The sequence below is a fragment of the Balaenoptera physalus genome (genome assembly GCF_965194825.1).
Source record: "Balaenoptera physalus genome assembly, chromosome: 12".
Classification (NCBI taxonomy): Eukaryota; Metazoa; Chordata; class Mammalia; order Artiodactyla; family Balaenopteridae; genus Balaenoptera; species Balaenoptera physalus.
The window spans coordinates 68,327,050-68,345,973 of record NC_138897.1 but is presented as its reverse complement, the minus strand read 5'-3'; the positions used below and the strand labels follow the sequence as shown (position 1 = coordinate 68,345,973).

Genomic DNA, 18,924 nt, shown 5'->3' with positions numbered 1-18,924 from the left:
AGGGGCGGCGCCGTGAGGAGCCGGCAGGCACCGCGCGGAGGCGGCGGGCGGGGCCAAACGGGGGTCGCCGGCCGAAATGACTGACAGGCGGCGCGGGGGCAGCCCGGCCGCCGTTTGGAAACAGCAGTTGGCCCCGCCCGGTTTCCCCGCCGGCCTGGCGCGGCGGCCCGGGAGCGCGCGAGTTGAGCCGTCGCGGGCTCTCGCTCTGCCGCGGAGACGCTGCGGCGGCCGGGCCGCCCGAAGGGGAACCCAGCATGTCGCTGCCTCCGGAGAAGGCGTCCGAGCTGAAGCAGCTCATCCACCAGCAGCTGAGCAAGGCGAGGCGGGGCGGACGGCGGGGACCGGGCGGCGGGGGCCGGGCCGGGGCGGGAGGCAAGCCCCGCGGAGCCGCGTCGAGCACGGCTGTGGGGCCGCAGGCCGTCGCTTCACCGGGGAGGTGGCGGCGGACGGGCTGCTGGTGCTCGGGGCTCAGCTGGGGCCCCGCAGCAGCCGCCCCACGCCCGCCGCGCGCCTGTGCCGAGTGTCGGCGTCTTTCAGCCCTGCCGTGGTCCTGACACGGCACTGTGTCCCTCAGATTCATAAAGGGTCACTCAGTTAACTCACGGTCACATCTAAAAAGTTGAAAGCTGACATTTAGCCTTTGATCGTCTCCTGCAGGTCTCTGCTCTACTCTCAAAAGGCTGGTTTCGGTTGAGTGTTATTTGTGGGGAAATGCTAGCAAAGGTAATAGATAAGCAGTAGAGCTTATTTTTAGGATTTGTACTAAAAAATTCATCTTTAAAGTTTTTTTTCCTTTTAAAAACGTTATCTTTATTCTCAGTGAATTTCGGTGATAATTTCACATTTATTGTTACTTTAGAGGTCTTCCTGAATTTAGTCTATCTACACTCTCATTATGATTACTATTTTTGGGGGGGCGGGTCAGTATTTTAGAAAGAGGTTAGCTAGTTGGCAATCTTTGACTGATTTGTAACGTTGTAAGTCGTAATGCGAGTTTTCTGCATAGATGGATGTCCATGGCAGGATAAGAGAAATCCTTGCTGAGACCATACGGGAAGAACTGGCACCTGATCAGCAACAGTTATCAACGGAAGATTTGATCAAAGCCCTTAGACGCCGGGGAATCATTGATGATGTGATGAAAGAACTTAATTTTGTTACTGTGAGTCATCTTTTAGAGGAAAAAATTTGAGAGTCTAAGTATATTCTCATGCTTACTGCTGCTCATAGGGTCCATATTTGGGGCCTCTCCTTTTAGTAAAACTACTTTTTAAATAAGACCATTTTGTCTAGTAATATCCTTGTCTCAAGTATGAGCTACTCTACCCTTGAATGGAGCAGGTAGGATTATGCCTCAGTGAAATTGGAGTTATGGACCTGATTATTCCCTTTACAGTTATTTTCTAGGTCTGTAAGTATATATATTAGTCAAATTAGTTCACTCCAACCTAATTCTTTTTTACTAATATTCTATAATTTTTCTAGATTAAGCTTATTTTTAAAATAAACACATTCTTTTGGCACTGTGTTTTCTAAGATGAACAAATTATCAGTCTCTTTAAGAAAATAATTGTCTGCATAAGAACCTTCAAATCTTTTCATACAAATAGGTCAGTAGTGAGGTGATAGCCTCTCAGTGCACAAATTAGTAAGTAGGTCTTCTTTTGAAAATGAGGCAATAATGAGAGACTGTGACCTCAATACCTAGGTAATATATTGTGAAAATTGGATGGACTTCATAATACACCAGGGAATAAGTGTTTTAGTACAGCATCCTTTTTTGGTTTTTGAGGTTTATAAACTCATTTGTTATAAAAATTGACCTAGTAACAGCTTCTGCTGTGTGAATGTGTCACTTCCTTATTAAAATCAGTTCTGTTCCTGGTGGAATCACAAGCCAGATGTTATATGAGGTTTGGAGAAAATTTAACCTTCTGTAAACTGTTAAGAATTTGTTTTAGCATTCTGTGGACATGGCTTGAAGATCATTAATTCCTTCGTGTTAGACTTTAGGCGTGACCAGTTGCATTACTGTTTTGTCAGGCTTTTCATTATTTTAACTATGCTAGGAAAGTAAGGACATTTTGAGGGGGTTTTATCCTATCTGCTTTTGGTTCAGTTCTTAGTCCCATTATTGGCATTTCCTTGCTTAACTATAATTTTTGTTTTCTAATTTGTTTTGATTTTTTTCTGCCATTCTAGGATAATGTTGATCAAGAACTCCCTTCCTCTCCAAAACAACCTGTTGGCTTTACTGACAGACAATCAACGTTGTTAAAAAAAAGTATGTGTATTTCTTTTTAACATTAATTTAGTTGTGGATAGTACTGCATATTGATGGGCTATACTGTTTGGTATTTGATAGAAAACATTTCAATTTTTTTTTCCATAATGAAATACTTAAATTTTTGTGATTAATCATCCAAAAAACCTAGATTCTATTTTGCATGAAGTATATCAGAAGATTTAATGTATAGCTGAGTGGAAGCAAAAACAGGACCACCTGTTTCTCATATTTTATTAATATAGCTTATAAATTGTACAGCCTTGCTTTTTTAATGGCAGTGTAATTATCTAACAAGTATACTAGCTGAGTTGGTAATTGTTTGAGTTGGTTTGTGGAGGTGAAGGAATGTTAGATAAGCAACTAAAAAATAAAGGTATCCTAAACCTTGTCTCTGACTCCTTTCTAGCTGGGAGAAAGTAGCCAGAGTGTAAATTCAGAAAAAGATATCATATTAGGTATCTTTTCTTCGCGGGGTACACGGGTGGGGGGGGGCCTGGTATATAGTAAATATGTTACTCTTTCTTTATTTAGTCTTTGGTTTTATTTCTGTCAAGTTATTATTTCCTATTGTCTTGATCACATTGCTTAAGTTAATTGGCAGTTTCCTCATATATATTGCTACACTTTACAGCTAATATTGATCCAACACGGAGGTATCTTTACCTTCAGGTTTTGGGTGGAAAAGCTTTCTTGGAACACCTGCAAGAACCTGAGCCTATACCAGGACAAGCTTGTTCAACCTTTACTTTATGTTTACATTTTCGAAACCAACGTTTTCGTTCTAAACCTGTTCCATGTGCCTGTGAACCAGATTTTCATGATGGCTTTTTACTTGAAGTACACAGAGAAAATTTAGGTAAGGAGCAATAATAAATTGCCATTTAATTTTGTAAATCTTTGTTAGGTTTTATTGCAGTACAACTTCTGCAGTAAACAACTTCTGCTTAAGGGGAGATTTATAATGGATGAATCTCCCGGTCTTTTGTTTTATTTATTTTCCCTTGCTGCTTTTTTCTACGTAAACTATTTATACCTACTTTCTTGCTTTATTTTTGCAAATTTGTTTTCCCTGAATATTATTTTTTGACTGTTTTAATGGTTGGTTCTTTAGTAATAAAAATTTAAATGCTTGTTAGGTGGAGAATGAGACAGGATCCTCATTTATGAAAGATGGCTAGATTTACGATGTCACGTAACTTTTACAATCAAAGTTTAGATGTGACTCTATTACTCATTGTTATGACTTTAAAATTATGATGCTTGATTACTGTAATTATTTAACATTGTTTCTTTCTGTAAAGGTATCTTACATACTTTAGTTGTCAATATCAAAATCTTTATAACATATTTGTAAACTTAACAGTTTTATAATTATACGTTCAGAATTTTAGATTACTGAGATGGCTAATGCACTACTAAAATTTTGTTATTTTTTACCCGGTGAAAAATGTTACCTTAATAAGGCAGTTAATGGCTTAAATTGCTAGTTCCAAGGTGCTGGATCTTTCAGTTTTGTGTAGATAATACAGTGGTTGTTTCTAGAGGTTTTGGGATAAAGGTATTTTATTCCTAAAGTATCTTTATTAAAGGGGAATAATGGTATAATGGTACCTTTATTAAAGGGGAATATTAAAGGGGAATGTTGACATGTTTGAAGGCCTTTTATTGTGGTAGCATATATTATTTATGTACTTTTGAAGAGCAGACTTACCTCTTAGAGGTCAGAAAACACCAATATGCATTAAGTAACTAGGTAACTTGTCACAGTTCCACCAGTCCTCTCAAAAGTTAGTGATACAAATAGGACTGTACTTTTATTCCCAGTCTGTAGCATGCTTCCTGAGGCATTGCCAACTTGCTCTGTTTGGTTTTATTTGTTTATTATTAGTATCCTTTTCAATGAAAGTATTCTTTTACGTTGGTCTAACTGGATATGTAATGTGGTGTAATTTTTTTTGTTTATGTTGCTAGGTGATGGAACTAGAATGGCTGATTCAACAACAATGTTATCAATAAGTGACCCAGTTCATATGGTGCTAATCAAAACAGACATATTTGCCGAGACCACTTTAGTAGCATCCTATTTTCTTGAATGGCGATCAGTTTTGGGCTCAGAAAATGGAGTCACCAATCTTACTGTGGAACTTATGGGTGTAGGTATGATGATTAATATCACTGTTACCTTTTTATAGCCACAGTTGGTTTGTAAATACATTTTACATTTTAAAAATGCCTTTGTGGGCTTCCCTGGTGGCGCAGTGGTTGAGAGTCTGCCTGCTAATGCAGGGGGCACGGGTTCGAGCCCTGGTCTGGGAGGATCCCACGTGCCGCGGAGCGACTGGGCCCGTGAGCCACAGCTGCTGAGCCTGCGCGTCTGGAGCCTCTGCTCCGCAGCGAGAAAGGTCGCGATGGTGAGGGGCCCGCACACCGCGATGAGGAGTGGCCCCCGCTTGCCACAGCTGGAGAAGGCCCTCGCACAGAGGTGAAGACCCAACACAGCCAAAAAAATAAATTAATTAATTAAAAAAAAAATGCCTTTGTAAGCCAAGGGGGAAACGTGTAAAAAGAGTTTCATTGGAATTACAATTGGACTCCAGTATTATAATTTTAGGAAATGTCTTGAGTAGTGTGAGTATAGAACTTCACTGTCACTCTGGCCTTGTCTTAAGGAAAAAAATTTTTTTTCTGTGAGATGCATAAAGAAATCTTGAGGGCTTTTTTCCTCCAAATTTATTTGCTATGAAGAAAGTTAAGATTCTTCACACACGCACGAACGCACTCACCCATACGTGACAACCTCCATCCTAGCACAGCCCAGAATACTGTGCATCCCATCAGTGCCAGGGCCTTCCTGTACCAGCGGTTCTTGCAGAACATGGAGTAGGTATTCTTCTAACCTTTTACAGGTGGGAAAGGGGCTCAAAGAAGGGCTAATTTGCTCAATGTCAGTATCAATGGTAGTATTGTTTGAGAACAGAGATGGTACCTGTCTTGTCACCATTGTTTTCCTGGACTCTTGCATGCTACCTGATATGTAATAAATATTCGCTAGTGGAACGAAGAACAAAATAAAACCTGCACTGTTTTAAACACTACATATTATGCAATTACTAGGTTGACCAAAAAGATCTTATGGAAAAACCTGGATGAACCTTTTGGCCGACCCAATACTTGTGGTATTGAAATTTGGTTACAGAGTTAAACTTGGCCAGTGGGCAATAGAGCTTTAGTAATTTAGATTTTGATAAGTTAGAACCCAGAATACGTTTTTCCATAAGTAAATAGTAGGGAGAAAGCTCTATGTAGGAGATTTTTTCAAAAAAATACTTATTTATTTATTTGGCTGCGCCGGGTCTTAGTTGCGGCATGCGGGATCTAGTTCCCTGAGCAGGGAACCCCTGCATTAGGAGTGCAGAGTCTTAACCACTGGACCACCAGGGAAGTCCCAGGATATTTATTCTCAAAAGAGATACCTATTATTTGTTTTCAAATACAGACCTAACACTATAGTCATAGAATGACCTGGAAATTTCTGATTCATCAAAGAAATATTAAATAGTTCTGGTGTGAAGTATATTTGTTTTCTAATTCTTTAGATCCAGGCATGGATTAAAAATTTGTACTCACATGTAATGTGAAAAATGGGAAGGGATAAATGGAAATTACTATATGTGACAAAATATATAAATATTTTCTGAGAATGAGGTGTTAACAGTTGCTTTGTACTCAGCCATAAAAAGGAATGAAATTGGGTCATTTGTAGAGACATGGATGGACCTAGAGAGTGTCATACAGAGTGAAGTAAGCCAGAAAGAGGAAAACAAATATCGTGTAATAATGCATATATGCAGAATCTAGAAAAATGGTACAGATGATCTTATTTGCAAAGCAGAAATAGAGACACAGACGTAGAGAACAAATGTATGGATACCAAGGGGGGGTGGGGTGGGAGGAATTGGGAGACTGGGATTGACACATATACATTATTGATACTAAAAAAAAAAGAAGAAAAAAAACCCAGTTGCTTTGACTTTGTTTTTAATGAAGATAAAAATCAAGAATCATAAATTCTTTAGGTCTGAAAAGTCGTTTAAAATGTAATTTGGAAGCTAAGAAAATAGGTAATCTCCTTATAACTAGATAAAGGCCTTTGAACAAAATAAAAACCAATTTGATTTGGTTCATTTTTAATATGAATATTAAAGGTGACATTAAATCTTTATTCCATGTAAGTGGTAAAGTACAAAAATTCTTAAATTATTTTGGTTAAACTTTGATTGACTAAATATATATAGTATTGAAACTTTTGAAGTTACATTTATTTACATTTACAGGCACAGAATCAAAAGTTTCTGTGGGAATTTTAAATATAAAACTTGAGATGTACCCACCACTCAATCAAACATTATCTCAGGAAGTAGTGAACACACAGGTAAATAATCCTGAATTTCTCTTCTTTGTGTGTGTGTTTTCATAGTAGTTAGTATATTTACTTGTTAATTGTAGAAAGTGTTCTCTTCTTAGAAAATTATCATTTATTAGTTTTAAGCAAGAGAAGGACAATATGAATCATTATTTAAAAATTTTTGTCTGGGGTCAAAAAAGGTGGCTCTGACTATTGTATGGAGACTGGATTGTCCTGGGAAGTGTGAGAACAGGGAGACCAGTTAGGAGGCCCTTACAGACAAGTGATGGTGGTGTCTTCGATTAGGGTACTGGTAACGATGGAGGATATGCAGAGATTTGTTACATATTTGAAGTAATTAATTAAGCAGAATGAATATAAATTGATATATATTTTTTAAATTTCAAGCTTGCTTTGGAACGTCAGAAAACTGCAGAGAAAGAGCGGTTATTTCTTGTGTATGCTAAGCAGTGGTGGAGAGAATATTTGCAAATTCGACCCTCACACAATTCACGGCTGGTTAAGATTTTTGCACAGGTTTGTAAATTGTATGAGAAAAGCTTCACACCTGTATTTGAGATTTACTGTTGTAAATGTAAATTTCATTTAACTTGAATTTGTAAAATGTATTTATTTGAGATTTACTGTTGTAAATGTAAATTTCATTTAACTTGAATTTGTAAAGTGTATTTATTCCAGACAAATGAAAGTTTATTTATAAAATAGAATGCTGATTTTGTAGTACTCTCTTACAGTAGTAAGTAGGTGAGTGACATAACACAATCTTTGTTTTATTTTGGTTTTCTTTTTCAATTGTTTTTCTAAACCTTTTTTGAATATATTTGATTTAAACTAGATGAAAACTCATTTTATTTAACTTGGAGTGTGTCCTTGATAGATACTTTGTGCTAAATAATTAAGTACTGGGACACTTTGCAATTTATATATAAATTCAACTTTCATGTGCAGAATTGGGAGTGTAGGCATGTATTTTTTTGTTAGGGTACTTTTTTAAGGCAAACAATATTACATGTAATAATTTTATTTAACCCAGATCTCTAAGCTGGTGACCAGCAATATTTTACAGCATTTTAGTTATTATCTCTGCCTCTATTGTTTATTTTTATCATAATTTTAAAATATTTATGTATTTTTATTTGGCTGTGCCAGGTCTTAGTTGGGCACGTGGGATCTTTAGTTGCAGCATGTGAGATCTAGTTCCCTAACCAGGGATCGAACCTGGGCCCTCTGCATTGGGAGCGCGAGTCTTAACTGCTGGACTGCCAGGGAAGTCCCTCTGCCTCTATTTTTTCTGTATCCTAAGCCCATTTTCTCTTATTAATGAACCAACATAAGATAAATGATCAGATCCATTTTTTTTTACAACTTCTGAGAAACCATTCAAATATTTTATATGTGTTCAGCCTCGAGTAGGTGCTTTCATATGAGTATAGTGTAGTATTTTGGGTAGTATTTCTCAGACCCTATACATTTGTCTAGCTTTAACCTACATTCCCTAGATTTTAGAACAGGCTAAAAATGGTTCAGTTTCTAGGTGAGGAGCTTGAGAATGGGAGACCTAGTTGACTGGTGGTGGAAATGCGGGAAGTGGCTTCTGACTTTCCAATAGCATTGTCTATACGTTGAATGACTGGGCAGGTGATGTCAGGACAAGGGTGAAGAGAAACCAGTTGAGGTATAACTGGCTCCCTGCTGTCTTTGTAGTCTGGGGTGCAGTTATTCACTGCCCTGTGGAATCCCGGACCAGAGAGGGGACCTGCACAGGGAGGGAGGGAGGAAGTGGATCGGAGAAATGGCACACGGAAGAGCTGAATAATGTCCTGTTGTGTATACATATACACCACACCTTCTTTATCCATTCATCCCTTGATGGACACTTAGGTGTTTCCGTAACTTGGCCATTGTGAATAATGCTGCAGTGACCTGGGATGGGTGTGCAGGTATCTGTTTGAGATGCTGATTTCAGTTGCTTTGGATGTACATCCAGGAGTGGGATTGCTGGGTCGTAAGATGGTTTAAGTTCTTACTGTCACAGGCTTTGGAGTCAGATGGCTCAGTGTTTGAATCCTGGCTCTGTTGTGTAATAGCTGTAGCTTCAGTTTCTTTAACTTTATTTATTTTTAATTTTATTTATTTATTTTTGGCTGCGTCGGGTCTTCGTTGCTGTGCGCCGGCTTTCTCTAGTTGCAGCGAGCGGGGGCTATTCTTCATTGCAGTGTGCGGGCTTCTCATTGCGGTGGCTTTTCTAGTTGCAGAGCATGGGCTCTAGACGTGCAGGCTTCAGTAGTTGTGGCACGAGGGCTCAGTAGTTGTGGCACATGAGCTTAGTTGCTCTGCGTGTAGCTTCAGTTTCTTTATCGATGAAATGAAAATAGTAAGAGATGTTATGAGGATTAAAAGAAAAATTGCATGCACAACACTCAGCAGCCTAGTGCTGCATGTAAGGTGAGTGCTCAAGAAGTGGTGCCCAGAATTATTTTCTCTCATTAATGTATTCTAAGAAAAAGTGTTAAAATTGGGAATGATTAACCTGTCATTACAGATAATGTTTTCCCCTTCTCCTCCAGGATGAAAATGGGATAAATAGACCAGTCTGTTCTTATGTTAAACCACTTCGAGCTGGGAGGCTTCTGGATACTCCAAGGCAAGCAGCAAGATTTGTTAATGTCCTTGGTTATGAAAAAGCCCCTGTTATCGGAGGAGGAGGTAAACAGGAACAGTGGTGCACTCTGCTGGCCTTTCTCTGTAGAAACAAGGTATCCTACACACATAATAGAACTAAAAACCAGTACATCATAGTTATTGTGAGTTTATGGTATATTTGTAAAAGAATTAACTTCGGAAAAAAGTACGTATTGTCAATTTGAACAAGTCAGGGTCTTGTTTTCATCATTTTCCTTAACATTTAAATGTCAGTACATTAAAAAAAAAACTTCACATCTTTATTTTCTCTTGTAATTTCTTATTTAACATAATGTGATTTTTGTGAGGTGTAGGGACCTACAAGTACTATAGTGTCAGAAATCAAGGTGGAGAGGTAAACAGTGAATTAGGTATAGCACCAAGACCAGAACCATGGTCTTTTAGTACTATTCATGGGTTAAAATGTGCTTAGATGGTACTTTTTTTTTTTAAAGAGAAAATGGCAGTTACAAAATGAATATGGAAAAAAATGTTGGATTACACGGTATTTAGTTTCAAATATAAGTATATATTTAAGAATTTGTGTGTATATATTGATGTTGAACGTAAATGAATTGATTTCAGTAAACTAATTTTATATATTATGGGATATTTTTTAATTTTCTGTGTTCTAAAAATTTTGATGGTATTATGAAAACAAGACTATCTTTAGCATTCCAACTCTGTTGAAACACAACAGAAAAAATAAATTTGTTTCATGTATTATTGTTTTGAAATAATTTTTAGTCTGAAGTTGTATAAATAGTACATATGGGTATTCACAAGGCAAAGCTTATACATTGGAAGAAACCATTTAGATTAGAGATTGATTTGTCAATTGGAAAGATTTTTAAAGACAATTGAAAACAGTTAAACATTACTTGTCAAAAAAATTATTTTGATTTATTCCCAAGTTGTAGTTCCCAGAAGTTATATGTATGGATTTAAACTTAAAACAAAAATTTCAAATATAGTAGGACTGGTACATATTTTAAATTATCTAAATAATTCTTTTGTAAAACAAATAATCACCCCCTTTGATTCTCTGTTTTATTTTCTTTACCTGAGTTTATTTGAAGAGATAGCACAGCTTGACTTAGAAGTTTGAGAATTATTTAAAATATTTTTCTTGCACAAACGATAGCTTTACAACAGTAAAGGTGAAATTTCACCCATAATTCTATTTTTCATCTATTTTTATATTTTTATGTTTCTCTCCTGTGTATATATGATTTTTTTCCATAATTATAATTGATATAAATAAAATTTTGTGCCCTGCTTTTATAAATTAGCATTATGCTTTGAACATTTTCCTATGTGTTGCTACAGTCATTATGATCTCCATCTTTTAATGGCTGAATAAAGTTTTCATGAGTTGATATACAAAATCTACTTAACTGTTTTGCTGTCATAGGATCTGTTTTGCCATCATAGGAACTGTTTCTTTTGGCTAAGTTAGGCTTGCTTCCAATTTTTTTATATCACTGTGAATGAATTTTTACATTGAATGTCTTTGGTTGTATTGTTATTTTTCTTTTGAAATTTTTTTCTAATACAAAATCTCATGTATAGAAATAACTGGGTCTAAAAGGTTGGATATTACATTTTTCAAAAGTCAATTTAACAATTATAAGATGCTATTTGTTTTATTATTGTTAATTAAAAGACAGCAGTGTAGAGCCACTAATGCAAAATTTGGGGGGAAAGAAATCATCCCTCATTCTAACACTGAACTCAGTAGTTATTTTTGCTTTTGTATATTACCTGTAGTCCTACACTTAAATACATATCTTCATATAATTATAGCCTTACTGTGTAATTAATTTTAATACTTTTTTCACAGAAAATGTCAGATATTTTCTATTATTTTTGTTGTTTCATAATTTTTTAAAATTGTGAAAGTAATATAACATTATCAAAGAGAGTTTAGACAAGAGAAGGGGAAACTATATATATATAATCTATGCTAATTGTAGCTATTGTTGGTGTTCTGTTGTTCTTTTATCCAATCATTTTTTTCTATGTATGTATTTCCTTAAAACGATCATGTATAGATACTTTAATTCATTGTTTTAAGTTTGAGTATTTTCCCATTTATTTTCATTTCCTACTATATGATTTGTCAGCTTGTGTGTTCATGCCCTTTAGCTATTTACCTTTAAATTCTTACTGCTTTTCTTTCTATGTTGTATGAGTTCTTTATAAACTTTGGAATCTTAAAGTGTACATATTATTACTATCACATTTGTAGGCACTGACTTTGTAAAATAGGTGCTTTTAAAATTTGTATGTTCTTTTTTCCCCTCATTATTTTAGCTTAACACTGGACTAATGATTAAAAGTGAAAATTTAATAATACTTTTTAATTGCAATTTTGTATTTAAATATTTAAAGAGGAAACAATATGAAGGAATAAATAGTTAATTTTACTTCCTTTCATTTCCAGGGAGACTGTGAAGACCATGCCAACCTCCTGTGCAGCCTCCTTCTCGGATATGGGCTGGAAGCCTTTGTCTGTGTCGGGACAAAGGCCAAGGGAGTGACCCACGCATGGGTTATGACGTGTGGGACTGATGGAACCATCACTTTTTGGGAGAGTTTAACAGGACACAGGTTTGTCAACTAAGTTTATAAGGATATTAACATGAAGGTGTAAATGTTGTAAACTATAGGTTCTTTGTTTGTATTGATGATACTCGAAGACACGTATTGATAATTTTGGTTATATAAAAAATTACTTCAAGTAAGATAACTATGAACTAAACTGTAAGAAAATTTGTACACCTAAAATGTTCTTTACCAACATGATATTAATAAAAAATGAATTATGTTTATTTTTAATTTCATGTAATTGGCTTATGTTTTTTCTTTTTTTTTTTTTTCTTTTTTTCTTGGCCATGTGTGCCACGTGGCACGCGGGATCTTAGTTCCCTGAGCAGGGATCAAACCTGTGCCCCCTGCAGTGGAACTGTGGAGTCTTAACCACTGGACCACCAGGGATGTCCTGGCATATGTTTTTCCTGATGATCGTCCCTAAGCCTAAAAATAAATACAAGTTGTAAATCATTTCTTTTGAAAATTTGATGTGGTTACCAACTCTGTGTTGGTAAATCCACTGTACTTTTTTTCAGTGTCATCAGATTTTGAAAGAGCGAAATGTTCCCCTCCTTCCTGGAACATTCTCTTCCATAGCTTCTCTCGTAGCACTGTGTTTCAGTTTTCATTATTCCTCTTTGGCTGTTCTCTGTTTTCCTTCATTTTATCTTCAAATGTGGGAGTTCCTGAAGGCACAGCCCTGGGCCCTCTTCTCATTTTCCTGGGTTTTCTTTTTCCCTGGTTGATAATCATTTTAATTAGTTGTACCTAAAAATGTGTAACTAAATTATTTTGTTATCTGATAAGTGTTTTTGATCTTAATGCTATACACAGAATATGTTCTTGTGTTAAAGGAATAAAATTGGTTCTATATCGTAAGATGTGCCATACAATTAACATAGAGTAATCAGATTGTGGAAATAGAAGAAGGAAAAACAAGTATTAAACTGTAGTCCTGGGAAATAGTTATGACCTTAAGTGTTAGAATAATTTTTTTCCTCAATAAGCTGCTGTCATCTTAATTTTTAAGTTCTTATTATATAAAATTATGATTAATCTTTTTTAGATACCTCCACAAACCTACCAATCCTGATGAGCCTTCAGCTGCTGAACAGTCCAAACCGTTGTACCCGTATCGAACAATCGGTTGTGTTTTCAATCATCAGATGTTCCTGGGAAACTGTCAGCCCTCTGACTCAGTAGAAAGCTGTGTGTTTGATTTGAATGATGAGTCCAAATGGAAACCCATGAGTGAGGAAGCAGTTAAATCCGTGTGTGCTCCAGGGGCCACGACGTCCCTCCCTCCCTTCCCTCCGCTGTGTGCGTCCACAATCGATGCTTCGGTAACAAGCAATGAAATTGAAATGCAGCTCAGGCTACTCGTGTCGGAACACAGGAAGGTAATTAACACTGACGTTTGTGCTTTCGTGCAGTTTTTTCATTTGTTTATGTATTTAATAATTTTGGGGGGGCATGTAAAATAGTGCCAATCAATATTCTAGCCCTAAACAAAGCAAATTCAATCCCTTCCTTTATGAAGCTTGTAGTTTTGAAAATCATGAGAGTAAAGTTCTGAGATTCAAAAATTTCTAAACTCACCAATACTTCGAGAATTTATTACTTCCTTCTAGAAATGAAGACCGGTGGACTTGGTCAGACTTTTGTGAATTTGGATTTCCTCTTTGTAAAGTACTTATTCAAATCATTCCCCATTGAAAATATTGGGTTAATTTTTTTCATATTCATTTTTTTCCAGGTTAGTTTAGTTTGTTTTGTTTTTCTATTACATTAAAGTAGGTAGATGTAAGATGGTATCCTCATTGTGTCTTTAATTTGCATTTCCCTGATTACTAATGAGATCAAGCTTCTTATTAGTCATTTAGATTTGTTTTGTAAAGGGCCTTAAAGGAAACATAAAAAGAACTAATCATAAAGGAAAAGATTAGTATATTTTAGGAACTTATGTTCATCAAAAGAAATCATTAAGAGAGTGAAAAAGCAGCCTTGGAGTGGGAAAAGTTATTTGCCACACATATAACCAACAAAAGACTAGAGTCCAAAACTTCTACAGAAGATTGATTTCTAATTCACCTTTTGGGATTCCCTAGTAGACTCCCCACCTTGGGTGAGCCCTGATACTCGTTCCTTGAGACCATCAAAGGCAAGTTGATTACCAAGTATGTTCTCTGGGCTCCCAGTTACTCTTAGCTTTGACCTCTAAAATCTTCTTACCTACTTGCCAACTCCTCAAAGCATTTAGGAATATGTTTTGGGAAGTATTTAATGTGGCATCTGTAGTGTGTTTGCAGCAATAGGTGGGTCAGGGCCCCAGCTCACTGCACTGCTGGAAGCCAAAGCCCCTGCCTTGTGCCCTCCATTGCTTGTATTGCCTTTTAGTTTTCTTAGCTCCTGTTCACAAGTGAAACCGATATTTTATTACATTATAAGAGTTACTTTGTATAGAAAAAGAAAACAAAACTGAGCTGGATGCCGTTGATGATCACTAGCTAAGTTAATGGTGTCTGTAAACCAGCAAGTGGGATTCCGAGGAAAAGTATAGGTGATCATAGACCTTGGGATCACTTGAAACCAGTTGTAACTGAATGTGAAATTAGATCTGTTATGGTAATCAAAATATTTAGAATTTTGAGTTTGTTTGTAACATTAAAAAAAAATCTCGTGTCTAGATAGCAATAGTTCATTTGATATTATAAATGACATTAGAATTGCCTTCAACATGTTTTAAGTTCCCTGAGGGCCTAAAGCCTGTGCTCTTCGGTACCTTTTGCAGAATAAATGCTTGGTAAATATTTGAGTTTAATTATATATGCAATTTGTTTGTTGACTTTTCTCCCATACTACAGTTGAATTTATGGTGGGAGCAATCAAATTAAGCAGATTCAATCTTGCTAAACTCTTTAAAGTTAAATAAAATTTAACCTCAGAATTCAGTGACACTGTGTCTTCCGCAGTAGGATGATTCTTTATGGTCTTGTGGATATTAAGGAAGTACAGGATTTGGAGCCTTCACTAACATTGCATTGGCTGATTTTTGTTGTTTCTCTAAGAAGTAAAACCTGATACCTGTGGTTCCTTTTATAATTTTTACTTCTGTGTATCCTTATAATAATTAATAGGAAGAAAATTATGACAGGTTTTAAAAATCTTTTCTTAGCATACATTAAAATAATCAATTATTAAAATAATCAATAAAATAATCAATTTCCCTTTCGATTGCTTGTAGGATCTTGGCCTCACTACTGTTTGGGAAGACCAGCTTTCCTATCTCTTATCACCAGCTCTGGCATCTTATGAATTTGAGCGTACAACCAGTATATCTGCGGGCAATGAAGAATTTCAGGACGCCATCAGGAGGGCTGTACCTGATGGTCACACATTTAAAGGGTTCCCGATACACTTTGTGTATAGAAATGCGCGGCGCGCCTTTGCCACGTGTCTTCGGTAGGTGGATTGTGACATCATAGATGTTTCTGACTTAATCTCAGCCATCAGTATGGTTCTCATTTAGGAATGACTTCAGAGTCACACAGGCAGCTCTTATGATGTATCCTCCTGCCACAGGTTGTGATTCATTAGGACCGGAATGTAGCTCTAGAGAGTTCGGGATAATTTTCCCAGTGGTTTTGGTGCAATCTAGTTGAGGATCACTGATCTTATCTAGCGTCACTTTAAAAATTTATAGACTATGAGGAAATAGTTTATAATTTGAATAGTTTTACCAAAATTACAGAGCCATTGGTAGCAGAGACAGGATTTTTAAAAATCATTTTTTTTTAACATCTTTATTGGAGTATAATTGCTTTACAATGGTGTGTTAGTTTCTGCTGTATAACAGTGAATCAGCTATACGTATACATATATCCCCGTATCTCCTCCCTCTTGCGTCTCCCTCCCACCCTCCCCATCCCTAAAAATCATTTTAAATACTGACTTTCTTGGGAATAAGAAAGTAAAACCTAAATTCATTTCTTAATTGAATACATTTTCTTTCTTTTGTAGGTCTCCTTTCTGTGAAGAAATAATCTGTTGCCGTGGAGACCAGGTGCGACTGGCAGTTCGTGTCCGAGTGTTTACTTACCCTGAATCTGCATGTGCTGTTTGGATCATGTTTGCTTGTAAATATCGCTCGGTACTATAGGACTAACTAACATTTCTATAAGAATATACCTGTATTTTATTGGAATTTTACACATTGTATTGATACATTACTAGCTGTTTAGAGATTCATTATTTTAAAAATCACAGTCTGGCTTGGATGTCATATTTCACTTTCGTATATACCTGACTAATAATGTTTGAAAAAAATCATGATGTGTGTATTTAAAAATTAAGGATGAAAAACTTGTATAAATCTGAGTGGAAGTTAGTATAAATTAAGTGTGTATCCTATTTTAATAAATGCTACTTTGTTTATAGGTAGTAGTTTAAATATGAATATAAAATTTACTCAGTTTTCTTTACATTAACAGGTAATCAGAAAGTTATTTGTCTAAGGGTTTGAGCCATAGTAAAATTAATATGATTATTATTTTTCATAGATTAATGGGATTATTTTATATAAGTTAGGAGACTTTAACTTCACAACAGATTTATTTATTACATAGGTGAAAATACATTTTGATGAATTTACCACTTTTGTGGTTTACCCATAACCATAGGGATATTTGTGACTTTCCAGAGAGTTATGGGAAGATATGGATGCAGGAGCAGGGAAAAAACTAGTACCAGAAAAGCATAAATATTAGTAACAAAACAAACTGCACTTGAAAGTACACAGATAATTTATAAATATTTGTTAGTTTGATTCATTATAAAAGTGAATTGGGAATTTTAGAAAAAATTCATCATACCCTTTTGTTATGATGTTGAGAAATTGTTTTCTGTAATTAATATTGATAGTCTGTTGCTGGCTGATTTTCTGTGGTCAGAGGGTTCATTACTAGCCTCTCATGGAGTCCATCTACTGAAACCACAGTTTTTCTTTCTTTCTTTTTCCCTTTGTGATAAAAACATCGATGTATATGTGACAAATCTAAATCAGAATTGTGTGTGAGGCCACTGAAAAATAAGCCTCTGTGAGCGCCTCCATGCCGATGTTTGATTTTAAATTGAGCACAGTGAACGTTGAAGAAAGAGGCTGTAGCAGTTTGACTGTAAGAAGCTGCCTGACGGATTACTTTGCAGGTCCGTCCGCCTCTCTGCACAGCTCTCGGTTCAGTTCCTTCTCCCGCTGGGCTTCTTAGGAAAGTGACTGTGTACTGTTGGCTGTGCAAGTTATTCTTTTCATCACTTTAATTCACCATCACAAATAAGATTTAATGTTTTAAAAATTAAAATCTAAAGATATCCTAAAATTTACTTTTTGTTTTATTTTTACATATGATAACTATTTATGATTTCACTTGTTTAAAAAGTCTGAAAATATCCCTCCTGTATCAATTCTTATTGAAAACAATCAGGAGTTTCTTGAGAGACTGACATGACTTTAGAGGATTAGCGAGATATGAGTTAGACTTTTACTGTGTTGCTGGAGTTACTCACAAAGCTTTTGACAGACAAAGTGGCTTGTAGTTTTCAACTTCTGGAACAAACTCTTTATGAGGCACGTACTAAGAGGCAGACTGTATAATATATGAGAGCAAGGCTGTGTTATCTTTGAGGCTGGGCTTTCTGCCTTATTGTGCCAGAGTAACACATGTACTTATAATGCGCCTTTGGTGTAAATTCTAAAATAAATTTCCTTTTTATGGACTTTAATAGAGTCTGGCATGAATTAATATTTTCCTTTAAAGATGGTTTATTTCCAGATATTACTTCAGTCCTTTTATCACTAGAATTCTGCTACTCTTCTTGCTAATAATTTTTCTTTTTAAAAATTAAATTTACCTTGTATATTTAGCTCTGTCATAAAAATTGTTTTTCTATTAAAATTGTAAACTTTTTTTAATATAATGCTTCTATTGTGTTCTTTTTTAAAAAATATTTATATATTTATTTGGTTGTGCTGGGTTGTTTTTTTTTTTAACATCTTTATTGGAGTATAGTTGCTTTACAATGGTGTGTTAGTTTCTGCTTTATAACAAAGTGAATCAGCTATACATATACATATATCCCCATATCTCCTCCCTCTTGTGTCTTCCTCCCACCCTCCCTATCCCATCCCTCTAGTTGGTCATAAAGCACTGAGCTGATCTCCCTGTGCTATGCGGCTGCTTCCCACTAGCTATCTATTTTATATTTGGTAGTATATATAAGTCCATGCCACTCTCTCACTTCGTCCCGTGCTGGGTCTTAAGTTGCGGGAGGTGGGCTCCTTTAGTTGCAACTCGCCGGCACCTTAGTTGCAGCAGGCGGGCTCCTTAGTTGTGGCATGTGAACTCTTAGTTATGGTATATATGCATGTGGGATCTAGTTCCCTGGCCAGGGATTGAACCCGGGCCCCCTGCATTGGGAGCGCAGAGTCTTAACCACTGCACCACCAGGGAAGTCCCTAATGTGTTCTTTTTGACAATATGTGCACTAACGTAGTTCTCTTTACATATGTAATATATAATAGGTATATTTATTTCATAGAATATCAGAAACCTAGAAACTTCATTACTCAAGCATGAACTTGTTGAATAAAACTTAACTAAATTCAGTTTCAACTAACTGAACACTCCAGGTGCCTTTAAAATATTTTCTAGTATTGAGGTATACATTTTTAGCTATGATCTGCAAAAGCATGTATAACCTGGCAGTTCTGGAAGGTACACACATTTGAAACCCATTTTTCTACTTCTTAACAAAGATAAGAGTTGAGCCAAATGAACTGAAGGCTTATATCTGAAAATAATATATCTCATAAAGTAGTATCCTGTGCCAGATATCTCACCATTAGAAGACATTAGTTATGAACCATGAATTGCTTAAA

At 36.1% G+C, this 18,924-nt stretch overlaps 1 protein-coding gene across 3 annotated transcripts; it reads left to right on the top strand.

Annotated features, from left to right (window-relative positions):
* Window positions 1-109: 109 nt before the first annotated feature.
* CEP76 (centrosomal protein 76) lies at window positions 110-17,768 on the top strand. Of its 3 annotated transcripts, XM_082417338.1 has the most exons (12): window positions 110-317; window positions 1,007-1,162; window positions 2,203-2,284; window positions 2,919-3,143; window positions 4,259-4,444; window positions 6,622-6,719; window positions 7,101-7,229; window positions 9,281-9,469; window positions 11,842-12,008; window positions 13,057-13,390; window positions 15,235-15,452; window positions 16,011-17,768. In XM_082417338.1, exons 1-12 carry the CDS (start codon window positions 255-257, stop codon window positions 16,147-16,149), a joined length of 1,986 nt encoding a protein of 661 aa, XP_082273464.1. In that variant the 5' UTR covers window positions 110-254; the 3' UTR covers window positions 16,150-17,768. The 3 variants fall into 3 exon arrangements, with proteins under 3 accessions (XP_082273464.1, XP_082273466.1, XP_082273465.1); XM_082417340.1 differs by lacking the exon at window positions 2,919-3,143; XM_082417339.1 differs by lacking the exon at window positions 6,622-6,719 and having other exon boundaries at window positions 4,259-4,440.
* The last annotated feature ends 1,156 nt before the right edge of the window (window positions 17,769-18,924 follow it).